This window comes from Argiope bruennichi, chromosome 9 (genome assembly GCF_947563725.1).
Source record: "Argiope bruennichi chromosome 9, qqArgBrue1.1, whole genome shotgun sequence".
NCBI lineage: Eukaryota > Metazoa > Arthropoda > Arachnida > Araneae > Araneidae > Argiope > Argiope bruennichi.
In genome coordinates this window covers 108,587,736-108,602,323 of record NC_079159.1, presented here as the reverse complement: position 1 = coordinate 108,602,323, position 14,588 = coordinate 108,587,736, and the positions used below count along the sequence as shown (strand labels likewise).

Here is a 14,588-nt window from a genome sequence, read left to right as displayed (position 1 = left end):
ATTATCATAAAGTCACGTTTCATATTTATTTAGTATTTCCGTTAAAGACTGCAAATTATACCATTGTTGTAGCATATTAGAGAAATAGTCAAAATCCTCTTCCCCTCTTAAGAAAGACTGCACATCGTGTACTGTTAAATGAGCTCTATGATCTGTTATTCTGTCTTGAGCAAAGTTGTAAGTTCTGACTTTTTCAGACCTTGCTGCAGTTCCAATCTAAAAATGTACAGTAAAATTAATAATGATTCACCTCTAAAAAAATGCATATTTTGTATTAGGAAGATGGGAAAATGATCATAAAAACATATTTCTAAACAAACATGTGTATGTCTTTAATTTGAACAACTATATAGGATGTACCATAAATTCGTGCAACATTTCAAAATAAAAGAAATTGCAGATTTCAGAAATATATTCCAAAGGTCTGAATTCTTTTTCCCCATTAAAAAAATGAATGATTGATGGCACTCACAAGTCAAACTGAGATATTTTATGCAAATCAGGATAGCTATAAAACACCGTTGGAAATGGACATCAAACCCTCATGAATGCGTGAGCAAACCACTACATTCACCTTGTGTTGTTTCACTATGCCTTTTATTCTGGTCCCTTTCTTGTTTGAAGAGTGTTGTTCTGTATTCAGTTGGAAAACATGTTTCGTCACTACAGAAAAGTATCTTTGTGTGTCTGCAAGACCTTGTACCTGCTTCGCAGGAAAAATGTTCATTACTTATCATCTTCATACTGGATGGTGCCCCGTCTCATGTTGCTTGTTCCTCCTAGACACATTCACTAAATTTGAATTATAAGCTGTAATGTAAGATTAGGCTATTCTCATGGTTGCCAGTTTTTACTCCAGTATATTTTTGGTTGTAGGGATACTTTAAGTCTCGTGTCCACTGGAGTTCTCCAACCATTTTGATAGAATTGAAAGATGTCATTCAATGGGTCGTTGGTGGCAACGATGCTAACATGCTACATTCAACTATAATAGACATAGTTACATGCTTCACTTGCTTAATATCTTGTATTAGCAGTCATGGTGAACATCTTTTGCTACAAATAAAATATATTGTACTAAATTATTGCATTAAGTTTTCCCGATTTCCATAAACCATCTCAGTGCCAACTATCAATTATTTTTAATGGGGGAAAAAATCCAAACACTCTGAACATATTCCTACAAACCAGAATTTTTTCGAGCATTACTTTTTTTCAATGATTTTTCAAATTTTGTATGAATTTTAATTCAATCTAATTTATTACTTTTCAGAAAAATTCTCTAAATTATTAGACAGGCACTAATTGTTTTTGACATACCTGTATTTTACGAGCGGTTGTAGTTTCTTTTATAATAGCTTGCAATTCTCTTTCATACAACTTAGCACGAAGAGCTTTCATTGCAAGTTCTCTGTTTCGATGTTGGTTGCGTTCCATTTGACTTTCAGTAACTATACCTATAGGATAAAAATTATTTTCCAGGAATAAATGAAAGAAGTTATAATTAAATATATTTATATATAAATATATATGTTTTAAAATACCTGAAGGTTTATGATATATTCTTACACAGCTATCTGTTGTATTTACATGTTGGCCTCCTGCTCCTCCAGAACGCTTGAATTCTAATTCTATATCACTTGGATGAATTACTATGTCAATCTAAAAAATAAATAAACATAACAGATTTAATTTTATAAACTTGAATAAGGAGAACTAGGAAGTTGAATTTGTTTCCAAAATTTGAAACTAATAGTAAAATAGTATTTCAGTATCTTTTTTTCCAACATAATTCAATAGAAATTCCACTTCCAAATGTAGCCTTGATGATATATATAATATCACTGATAATAAATAGATGGACAGATTTTTAAAAATATCTCCAATAATTTTATTCAATCATTAAATAAAATTAAGATATTTCAAGGAAGAATAAATATCATTTAACAGAATATTTTTTCTTTAACTAAAAGGATACGTAGGTATGTAGACATTTTGTTTTTAAGAAAACATAATATAATCAGTGGGAAGAAATACTGTAGAGAATATTGCCAGTTACGAAGCAAAATATATATATTATTGTTAAAATGGTCTGAAGGTAGTTTTGACATAATATGAACATGGGAAAATGAAACGATTTATAATCAGAGTTGCATTTGTTTCTGTTGCTATATAAAATTACTTGTTTTAAAACAGTATTCTAAACGCATGATGAGTCTTGTAATAGTATACAAAATGTGTTTTTAATAAATTGAGAATAACTTATTAAATCATATTAATCCTTTAAAATCATACAAATCAACATACATAAATTTACCTCAGATGGCTGTGGTATCACTGCTACTGTCATAGTACTGGTGTGAATTCGGCCTGCTTTTTCTGTTTTGGGCACTCTTTGAACTCTGTGGACACCACCTTCAAATTTAAGAACTTTGAAAGCATTTTCACCACTAATTGAGATGTGAGCACTTCTGATACCACCTGTAATTTTAAACATTGAGTTTCATTTTATTACATTATTAGTGAATAATGAGAAAAGAAAACCCCTGTTGATTTAATACAGAAGTTAATGCAATTATTGTTTGGAAACACTATCTTGAATAATCAACTTTATCAAAAAATTTTAATAGTTAAATCTAATGTATTTAAATTCTTTGTACACATTTTATTAACTTCTACAATACAATTAATAATGGTATTATCTATGGTATACTGCATAATAATAATTTGTTTTTAGTACTATACATTGTAGGCATAATATACTAATAATTTTTTAATATATTCTTTAAAAAGTCCAAATTTTCCACTTAAAAATAACAGTGGTAATTAAAAAAAACAATAATCTATGTATTACATCATTTTCTTTTTCTTTTTTAGGTAAGCAATGTTTTATATCCCAACATTAAAATTAAAGCATAAATTTATTATTATTCTCTAATTTTTAATTTTGCTTAAATGCTTACCATTTTTTTTAAAGAATATAATTAATTTTGATTGCCTTATTTAATAACATTCTATTAATTTGCTGGTTACATGATATGAATTCATAGCATTCTTTTGTTGAGTAATGGCGCTTCATTACAATAGACACATATTTTGTTCTTTTTATTATGTAAATTTTTTTTATAGTTATGGTAAAGCTTGTTAATATGTTAAAAGGTTTTAGTGCACAAACTGTATTTTTTTATTATTATTTATTTTTACAAAATAAGCATGTGTAATTTTTTTTTTTTTTTTTTTTTAGTTTTCAATTAACAAAGCCTTTATATGCTGCCTTAAATATTTCGATTTGAAGACTAAGCAAAAGTTTCAATCTTGTTTGTTTAAAAAATTTAACTAATATTTAGACTCATTTTTTAAGAACTATAATGAAAAAGGATTAGACAATTAATCAAGACCAAGGTTTTAAAAACAAATACTACATACCTATAAAAAAGAAAGAAAAAAATCCCTAAAATTAAAAAAACAATTTAAATCTAAATTTTAGTGAGGATTTTCTTTTCCGCCTTTTTTTTGTAAATACATGGACAGAATAAAATGTTTTTCACTTTTTGCGATATAAATGAATAAGTTAGTTATCAGTTTTAATGGACTATTTCAACTCAATATACTTCCATTCTATTTAAGGGGCAGAATCTTGTAAAATAATATGAAAATTTTTAAATAATATTTCTAATCTAATTGATTTTCTGAATTTTAAGACAATTTATAACATGTAATTATTAATGATATACAAAAATTAAATTAATTAATTTTGTAAGTAGCTGAATTGGCATTTGCCATTTCTATTGTTCAGTTCCAATGTAAATAACTCATATTTATTAATATACCTTCATAAAAATTTCTAATCTAAATATTCTTCCTCACTTGATTATACATAAAAATATAGTTTAATCACTTTGAAGCTGATATATCAGCAATGAAAGACAAAGCAAAATCTGATTGTTTAAAAAGTTACTACCTTTTAAAAATTGTTCAAATGTTTTTTGTAAAATAATTCTATAGTTTTGTTTGTAAGAGCAAAGTATTTAATTATTTACAATTGTCATTAACAACAGATTATTTTTGAATTTTTACATAACATGTAAAGTATTAAATGAGTCCATACTAAAAAAAAAAAAAAAAAAAAAAAAATTGATTCTTAAAAACTTTATATATATATATATATATATATATATATATATATATTGAAGAATTTAATTAGAAATGATTTCTGTACAATAATATGTTTCTAAGTTTTTGAGGCAAGCATATTAACATATCATTTAATTTCTAATTGGGAATTAATTTTCAATTAACAACCTGCCAAATTTGTCTAACAATCTTTTCTATAGAGCAATATCTTTTGCAACCATTTTGCATGATTTAATCATATATGTTGTAATTTACAGTTCACAAACAAATCCATAAACACTGTCATGTTAAAATTTTAAATTAATACATGCCTAAATCAGTAGTATCATATCTCAATATTTCAGCTTTCCATCCTTTCCAATTAGCATAATGGCAATACATATCAAACATGTCTTTAGCAAAAAGCATAGCTTCTTGACCTCCAACACCTGGTGTTAATTCCATTATTATATCTTTATCATCCACTATCTCTGATGGAATAATCAACTGTAATACCTACAAACAGAAATAAAAAAAAATTACATTAATTATTATAGACTTGTAATTATTATTATATGAAAAAACTATGCAAGAGTGAAAATAGAAAACAGCCATTAAATACTTTTTGCTTAATTCATGTAATAGCTAAAAGCAATCAAATAATTATTTTAATCACACTTTCAATCACTTACTTGTTTCTCCATTTCCTCTAATTTTGCTTCAAATTTCTGTTTTTCAGTTACAGCTGCATTGTATAAGTCATCTTTTAATTCTTTTAAATCTGAAAGACATTTCTAACTTGAAATATCTGTAATATGGTTTATGAAGTTTCAATTTTAAAAATTTATAATATGATTTCTTTAAGATTGTAGTTTAGTTATAATAATAATAATAATTTTTTTTATTCGTTGGACAAAATGATTTTTAAAAAAATTGCTTGGCTTTTAGTTACCTTTAAATAAGTAAAATATAAATAATTTTTTTATTAAAATATAGTATAAATAAATATATTTAATGCATATGCTTTATGTTATGTGTGGTCATCAGAGAAATAACCATGAATATTATTTGATAGATAATAATAACATCATCAACCAAAGTGATGAATAAATTTAAATTTTTAATCCATACAAAGTATTTTTCAGAATTATTATATCTTTTTTATACTAAGCCCATTTCCATATTTGAATGTAACAACAGGTAAGTTTCAAATGATGAACAATTACATTATAATCATTCATTTTTAAAAAAAGTAATTGCATTTCTTTTCATATCTAAATTGAATCCTTTGGAGACATTCAGTGTGAAAAGAGACAATAGTAAGTCTGAAGTATTTGATAAAAATAATAAATCTATAGGTACCATAAAATATATCTAAATCTCACTTTTTGAAACCAAACAACAATCATTTAATTAAATTCATTTAAATTATATTTTTAAAAAAAGGACATTAATAGAAACTTATGAGCATGTTTCTCAAACCACAAGCTGCTACGAGGAAATTATATTCGAATATCTGTATGCTATCAAAAATCTTACTTGTCTTTTCAATCTATCAAGTTATCAAAAATACAAATTTATAGGTACAGTATATGGATTATTTAAGCATTTTGCTTGACATGTTTTAAGAAATGCTATTGATTAATCATTTTTATAAGTATGGGATAGATAGAATGAACAATTTCCATGATTTCAAGGAATGAATGATGATACATGATAAAACAATTATTCACTCATCTTATTTGTGATGCATATTCAGTGCAGAAATTTGGATGATAAGACTATATGGTTTCAGATATTTAATAAATTCAGAGACATTGTTCATCATAATTTACACTTCACAAAACTTCTAAAAAATAATTATAGTATCTAAACATACTGAGAGAAGGCTTATTAATAAGTACTAACTCTATAATATGCTGGATTTTTATCATTCATTCTTCAGGACAGGAAGTAAAAACCTTTAATGCTACTTTTTGTAAAATAGTACAGGAGATACATTTTTTTCCTCTCCAATTCTAGAAATATTTTGGGCATTTTATTACTACTACATACATTTGGGCATACTATTACTAAAAAAAAGCAATTTTGATTTCTTGATGAAATTCAAAAAATATCTGCAAAGTAAACATCTATACTAGATTAGGAATAAAAATAAGACTTCAGAAAAAAAATATTACAGAATATTTTTGCTAGAAGGTAATTTGCTTATATAACTCAATGAAATGTTGCAAGTATAATTCATCAAAGATGAAGAGAAAGAGGGACTATTTTCTACTCTATCTATTTCCTTGAATTATAAAAAGTGAAGTACAAATTTGTATGTAATTAAATTCTTGAGAAATAACAATTGTAATTTTGCACTTTTCTCAGTGACAAGTTATCACTGGTGAAATTTAAAGGGGAAATAATATTTGAAAGCCAAGTCAAATAAATTATGCAATAAAATTCTATTAATAAATTATGGTTATTATTCCAAACTGCAGATTATAACTCTTCCTTGCATAAATGAATTCAGGAAACCACTTTATTTGAAAGAATGAGAGTTCTCCAAATTTTTCAAAAAAATTCCATAAATTCTTTTTTTCAATAAATATGCTATTTTATTATTTACTTGAAACTATCTAGAGAGGTTAAATTCAACTGATGAAAGAGGTAAATGCCATGAAAATTATACCTTCTTTATCTCAAAGGAGTTGACTTTGTAATAAACCAAAATAATTTTCAGATCAAACTTACTGCAAAATAAAGCATGCAGTACTGTCTGTCCACGACAAGAACACTGCTAGACAATCGTCTATGTTTACGGCGGGCGTTATAGAAATAGGTTTCGGTAGGGACGATCCATTTTGAATGGGTGGAATCGGACAGAAGTATGGGGGGTATTCTTTTTCTTGGCGTCAGTGTGAAGCGATAAAAGAAAACCTGTTGCTCATTCGTCTTCTCGCTTTAGTCGCAGTTGCACGTATCTTTATATTCGCTTAGTTTACTTCTCTTATATTTATCTTTTCTTTGGTTATTAACTGCATTTCATTATTTAATATTTTTTTGTCTCTTAAATTTTGATATCCTTTAAAATGCCTTTTCGTTTTAAGAAATAAGAGGCTTTAAAATCACAAGCACGTTACTATGGCTAAATTAAGATAATACCTTGGAAATTAATTAAATTGGAATTAGAGTTTAAAATATCATTACATATGTATATATATGTAGTGATAGAGTTGAAGTATATTATAAGATAGTTAAAGTTAGAAGATAGTTAAAGAAGTATATTTTACAATTCAGTATTTAATTTTCATCGAAATTATTGAATAATTTCCTTAAATCTAAAGGTATAATTAATTCAGTTATCTCCTATCACAATCATTGTCAAGATAAAAAATTGAGAAGGAAAAATAAAAAAACGTTCTTTTAACCTTTTGCTCTTAATGTTAAATAATAATTATGAGAAATTGTATTTATAGTTTTAAAAGAAAAAATAACTACTTTGAAATTAAAAATAGTGATTCTATTATGCTATTTGAAAATATTTAGAGATTAAAAGCATTTAATTTCTTTTCTGGAATTGAATGAATATATGCAATTGTTAAGAAGTAATTCTATTAAATTTTTATTGCGAAATATTATTCAACTATATAATGGTATGAAGAAAATATTATATTATAGGTAGCGCATTACTTTTTTAAAATAAAATAAAGAAAAATAGTCATTTATTCAGGCTTGTTTTCTTGCCTCCCTGTTGTTTCAATAGCTTTCCTTCTTAACTATGATTCTAAGAATCTAAAAATTTATGCACGTTAATGTGAGTTAAAAAGTATTTATCGAGATTCCTTTCTACTCAGGTGCACTGATTGTGATAATAAAACGGTAGCAGATAAGTATTCTCAAACGGCATTGATGGGCTTTGAATAGAAATGTGAAGAATTTTCAACCCCGAAATGATAAAATGCATGCAGGAATTTCGATCCTTTATTGCTTCGAGCTCATGACTACTGATATACATTGAAAGGTACTACTGATATACATACAAGGAAAAGCTCATTTATCACTCTATTATTTGAATTAACAGTTCGTGAGAAAAAATTTTCTTTGAAATAATTGTATTTCTTTTACAAGTCAAGGGAAATAAATAAATGGTAATCTGGAATACAAAAATGTTGGGCTTATTTAGTTGGGTTCCTTTAAGTCCGGGACATCTGGCACGTGCATGAATGAACACTCGAATTATCTTCAAATTCAGAATACTTTTACATATAAACTTTGCAAAATTAATTATGCTGTAAAAAGCTTGTGCACATTGAAAATAAGTTACAAATCAAAGTTTGACTTTTTAAAATCTGAAAATTGATAGTATGGTAATCGTTAATTTTGTGTTTCAGGAAACAGTATATACATAACAAAAATATATATAAATTTGGAAACATTTCAAGCATATTTAACAATGAACATTTTACTTTATAACAGAATAAAAGCAACATTTTGTAAAAATTATGAAATAATGACGATTAATTATGTTATAGTTTTTATGTTAAATTAGACAGATTACCTCACGTTTGATGCGGAGAATTGGATATTAATAACTTATATAAATTTAAAACAAATGAAATGAAGACGATTAATGTTTTGTCATGCATGATTTTACTTCTAAATTATTTTTCTTCTTATGCAATCGTTAGACATACAAATAATTATTCAGTTTTTCTATTTGATTTGTTTTGTTCTTTGTATACATATGACAGGAATATCAGATATTTTCAATATTCCGAGTATGCAATTGATTTTCAGCTTAGTGAATTATTTTTTAAATTTGTTTTCAAGAATTAAATGCAATAATACTAAATATCGCCAATTTGACGCTAAAAGTGCCAACATAAGAAACTTGAATTAATTTCTACCTCTGCGAAATGAACTCTTCCTACAGTAACCTGTTTCGATAACGGCCGCCGTAAACACAGACGATTGTCTAGCAGTGTTCTTGTCGTGGACAGACAGTAATATGTTGACATATATACTTGCACTAATATTTCTGCTACTGACACTTTACTCAATCAAATTATTATGTTTTCTATCTTATACTCACTACCTAGAATTACATTTTAAAAAATCTGGATTTCTCATTTCTTTTCTTTTTTAAATCATTTTTTTGCTGTCAAATCTAAATAAGTGAAACTAAATTTTATCATTAAACATTAAAGTTCACTTAACTTTAAAAACACAAACTATTAAAATTTGTTTGTTTAGTTTAAAACTTTCAAATGCATTAATTTGTAAAAATTTCCAAATCTATTTTTAAGCAAATGCAGGAGAGGAAAGAAATAACTTGAACAAGTTATTTATTAATTAATAAATTTGTCATGAGTTTAAATCAAAAATAAATTTTACTACGAAAATACATTTTATAATTGAAGTCACAATCATGGTCTTTTACCTTACAATATTTTCAGGAAATCTATACAAATATTTGATTGCTAGCTACTTTTCGTGGCCAACTGTTTCACCTGGAATATTAGTTGCATTTGATCTTAATTAATTTTTTATGCATAAATTTACATTCATTGAGATAATTTCAAACTAAGATTATTTTAACTGCTTCGCATCTGTTCTTTGTGTGCATGAACCGTCTAAGTTAAGTTTAATCAAGTCTTAAAAATTGTTTGAAAATCATAACTATCAGCATTTTTAACATCTAAATGTACGTTACCTTACAGTGTGCTTTAACTTCACTCTCTAATTTTTCATGCAGTAATGTTAAATTGATGTAATATACATCACTTATATGAACACATCCAACAATATATTAACTGGATTGAAATATGTTGATAAAAAAAATTAAAGGACTGCAAATTCAATCATTTGTCATCAGTTTTATTTGCTACAATATTTAATATCTTAGGTGATGCTTTTAGAATTCAGAAAAAAATGCATGGAATAAAATTAACAGAAATAAATGCATAAACATCCTTTCTTTTGAATTTAAGAATGGATGACAGACATTATTAAATATTTACGGAAATAATAAAAACAATTTTATTATCATTGCACTAATAAAGCATATTGTGGCAATTTTTTCCTTAAAAATATTTTTTAAAAATTTTTAATATTTTTAAAACCAAGACAATATTTTAACATTAGGTAAACTACGTTTTGGGGAAGTTATTGTGGAAAAAATGCCAAAAAAATTTTTAATTACTTAAAATTTTAAACAAAATTTATACACTCCCACCACTTAATAGTCAGAAATCAAGTAGTTTAGCATGAAGAATACCAATACACACATTCTCTGTATTATTAGAAGAGATGAACATGAAAATACAGTAAGGAACTTATTGGTAAAAAAAAAAAAATGTAAAATAACAATAAAAAAAATTACCTGATATAAAAATCTCAAGTTCTTTTATTTCTTCTTTTGTTGTTGCTATTTCTTGCAGCAAATTATTTATATGACCTAAAACATCTAAATTAAATATATGTCCAAATACTTCCTTATTTTCATTTTTTTCTGATGTAACATACAAATTACTGAGAAATTGTAAATGTTTCTGCAGGCGAATATCTTCAAAAGAGACTAATTGTTGAACATTTTGCTTCTGTTCAGAAAATTTTTGAAAAGTAAAGCTGAAAGTTCTCCAATTAAGCTTGTGAGTAATATTTAGACATTTTAATTTTCGAAAAAAAATCCGATTAAAACACTGAATCATATTAAATGTGTCTTTTTTATCTTAACAATATCACCTTAATAAAAATTACTGTAATAAAATGAAGATGAAGAGTATTTTTTCTGCCAACAACGGAAGATGAAAAACTATTAGATGAAAGTATTTAAGATTGTTTACATTTTCTCATTTCATCTTTTCATTTCAGTACATTTAAATAAATACGCTTTTATCTCTATATCATATTTATACTTTTTTAAAAAAATTATGTTTTAGATATGCTTCGCCTCACTCATTTAAATTTTTAAGGGACTATGGATCTTTACCAAACTATAAAATATAGACTTCATTTTAAAAATTTAAGCACACTGATTGTAGCATGAACTTAAATAGATTTTTTCTTCTGTCACTGTAACCTATTCACATATAATCAAATCATCAAATTCACAAATTTGAATACCCGTGAATACATTTTCATACTAATGAAATTAAAAGCTTGTTTCTGTTCTTAAGTTACAAACTCTTTAAAAAATGAGTGATATTGACATTGATGATCTTTTTAGTGTGTTCGATGATTCTTCTAAAAAACCGAAGCAGAAAGATTGTATTTCAGTGAAACAAGAGAAAGATCCACAGAAGTAAGATTGATTGCTTACGAGTTTTTAATTATCCATTTAAAATTTACTCTTTGTTTTACAATTGCTCATTAATATCATAAAAGTATAATAAGATCCATCTATTCTTTTATGCATTTTTATAAGATGGCAAATTATTTATTTGCTGTAATAAATCAACTAACACGTGTTTTCTAATGCATAAATTATTGTTACCTGTTGTTAAGAACCTGCTTCCTCTTCATCCCTTGTTTGTACAATACTTAAATGATTCCGTTTAATCTTGGCTCTCTGTTATTGACTATTGTAAAAAAAAATGAGTTGTAGACGTTATCTGTATAACTTACTTAAATGTATATACATTTATTTTTGACTTATTAGGACAGCTGACAGTATTCTAATGAGATTATTTTGTTAAAGAAAACATCAATAAATCATTACATAACAAAGATGGTAATTAAATTTGAGTTTTTTGGCAATTGATTTGTATGGCAATTGATCCAAATGAAATTTCAGATCCTAATTATTATCTGTCATAAGTTTGTTGATTGTACAAGATGCAACAAAATTTCTAGTGACCATGTTATATGTTTCCTCTCCTCATTTTGAGTACCTATTAAGTTTCTTTATCAATAAAAATGATGAGTTTTCATCTTTTTACTTACAATTTGTAGGCAGAAGAATAGTTGGTTAAAATAAACTTTTTAATATAGTTACCAAAATTTCAATAATTGTGTAGAATGTTCACAACCATTGTTTGTTCAAGAAGCAAATTGTTTTCAATATAATAAATATACAACTAATATAATAACTATGTAGCTGTGAAATTTTTATTTGACTTGATAAATTTAAATTAAATTTATCAAAATTCCAAGGTTAAATTTTATCTATCTCTTTGTGTGTTTCCTATGTGAGAAAGTAAAAAGATGCTTTTTTGTGATTTACTATAATTATAATTTTATACTTGATAATCGTTTTTTTTTTTTTTTTGTAATTACATATTTTTCAAACCTATTTTAAATTTAAAAAAAAACAATTTTGTTTAATTTTTAGAATTTTAATGTGATATGTTTTCATAAATATTGCCATTTTAAGCAAATTAATTGAATCTATGTTTACCTTCAACTTTGCAAAAATTTATCATGATTCATTTTTATGTATTTTGTCATTTCTTTAATTTCTGTATTGAATTAAATAAATTAACAAATACTCTGAATTTTCAGAGTTAGCAATTTTTTGAAAGAAATTACTGAAGGAAAACGATCATATGATGATGAGGATGAATCTGCAGAATTAAAAAAATTGAAGGTTTCAAACATTCTTGATGATATAAAGTGAGTTCCTCCTTGATATTTTCCTTTTTTCTTTTCTTTAATTCATGACTTTTAGTACTTTAGTATATATAGTATAGTATATAATGATTGTATATATATATATATATAAATGGTTATAAATTATATTTTTTAAAAAATAATTTATTTATAAATTTAGTTTAAGCTTAGAAAAAGCTTAAGGCAATGAAATCGGTCTTATATTAAAATCCATAATTTTTTTTCTAAAAATAATTTTAGTGTATAAAAAGCAACATTTCAATATAAATTTCTTTATTAAAATTTTTGGTATTGAAGAAATTTGCTGTAATTCAATGAAATAGTAGCAAAAAAGTTGCATTATAATTGTTATGAGTTGAACAAATTTTTCGTTTACAGCCCTGAAGAATTTTCTTCTAGAATTCAAGTCCATGTTGTTGAGACAGTTGAAGCTTGTCTTCATGAGGTATGTTAGATTTTATTTCCCTTTCTACAAAAACCCTTCAAACTATACAAAAGTTGTAATTTTATAAAGTAAAAAGAAATATATTTTAAATTTTATTTATAATTTTTTTCCTTTGCTAAATTTTTTATTGGATTACTTCATTTCATAAACATTTATAATATCAAACAAAAGCTTATGGTTTGTGTTTGAATTTGGTTTAGTATTACATGCATTCTGCGATGTTATTTTAATTTTTTGAACTTAATGAATTTTTCCACACTTTACCTTTAAGAAGGAGGGGGATAGCCTCTCTCCCACCTTTTTAAAGATTTTTTAAAAATAAAATTGATGTTGTTTTTCTTGCACAGAAAGTATTTTAACATATATTTGAATTTTTCTTTTTTATATCAGTAATTCTTAAAATTAGTTAGAATGTCTTGAAAATAATTTAACGTTTTTTCAAACCATAATATTCTTTTTTATTTGTTATAAAAGAAAGTGACTTTTAAATAGATAATTGAGATAAAAGAAATCTTTATTACTCAAGGAATATATTCAAAACAAATTCTTTCTTCAATAGTGCAATTTTTTTAAATTAATTATTGAAATTTAAAAAAGGTGGGATCCCACCACCCATCAGAGGTTTGTCAGTCAGTAGAAGTTAATACATAAATTTGTGCATCATCAGTTGCTTTTAATTTTCATTAAGCGATTATTAGTTTATTTCATGTAAAGGGTTAAATTTTTCTATAAATGATAATGTATACAAAAAAATTTATATATGTGTGTGTGCGTGTGTGTAATGATATTTTAAACTTTAATTTCAATTTAATTAATTTCTGCAGTTTTATCTTAATTTAGCCCATAGTAACTTCATTCTAAAAATATTCTCTTATTTTGTGATCCAATTCCACTTTTTCTTCTTAATTAATTCAAAAGTAGCTTTGTAAAATTGCTGAATCAGCTAAAAGCCTAACTTTCCCACACTCCGAGTGAAGTAACAAAATACCACTGACGAAACAAATTCTTTTTTAAAAGATCCCTGTATTTTCCTTACCTCATCGACGCATGTAACGAAAATCCCTATCAAAATCTCATTATTTATTAGCACTATGAAGAAATATTTTCCCTATCAATTTCTCTTGTTATATAAGACCAGGGATAAAATGTCCAAGAGCTTTTTCCTCATTCCTTTCTGTGTCGCTCTGTGTGCTCATTGCTTGTACATATGCATGCTTCTTCAAAATGAAATAAAATGATGTCATGAAATTGAAAGTTTCTTCACTGTCTTCAAACCTGCATTCTGCTTTGCATAAAATAATGCTTACACACACACATACACACACACACACACATATATATATATATATATATATATATTGTAGCTCAATAAAATAAAAATATTTCAAAAAATTAATTCTTCAAACAGCTAATATGTTTGGAAAAAAAATTT

The 14,588-nt window shown here is 25.6% G+C and overlaps 2 protein-coding genes across 2 annotated transcripts in view; one reads left to right on the top strand and one right to left on the bottom strand.

Annotated features, from left to right (window-relative positions):
• Nucleotides 1–12: 12 nt before the first annotated feature.
• LOC129983714 (peptide chain release factor 1-like, mitochondrial) lies at nt 13–10,937 on the bottom strand. The gene is made up of 7 exons (XM_056093312.1): nt 10,484–10,937; nt 4,806–4,894; nt 4,446–4,629; nt 2,318–2,481; nt 1,545–1,662; nt 1,321–1,457; nt 13–216 (listed from the first exon to the last, which is right to left on the bottom strand). The coding sequence occupies exons 1-7, from the start codon at nt 10,809–10,811 to the stop codon at nt 13–15; spliced, it is 1,224 nt and encodes a 407-aa protein (XP_055949287.1). The 5' UTR covers nt 10,812–10,937.
• Nucleotides 10,938–11,203: 266 nt separating this feature from the next.
• The window catches only part of LOC129983711 (exosome RNA helicase MTR4-like), a 28,309-nt gene continuing 24,924 nt past the window's right edge, over nt 11,204–14,588 (top strand). The window contains exons 1-3 of the mRNA XM_056093310.1: nt 11,204–11,404; nt 12,604–12,714; nt 13,090–13,156. Of these exons, the coding sequence (XP_055949285.1) occupies nt 11,298–11,404; nt 12,604–12,714; nt 13,090–13,156 (285 nt within the window). The 5' untranslated portion in view covers nt 11,204–11,297. The remainder of the gene's footprint in view (nt 11,405–12,603; nt 12,715–13,089; nt 13,157–14,588) is intronic.

Coding starts and splice junctions, on each gene's coding strand:
- LOC129983714 (XM_056093312.1), bottom strand. CDS start 10,811: ATGATTCAGTGTTTTAATCGGATTTTTTTTCGAAAATTAAAATGTCTA. Junction 4,895..10,483: donor ACTTGAGATTTTTATATCAG/GTAATTTTTTTT, acceptor AATGTCTTTCAG/ATTTAAAAGAATTAAAAGAT. Junction 2,482..4,445: donor ATATGATACTACTGATTTAG/GCATGTATTAAT, acceptor TTAAAATTACAG/GTGGTATCAGAAGTGCTCAC.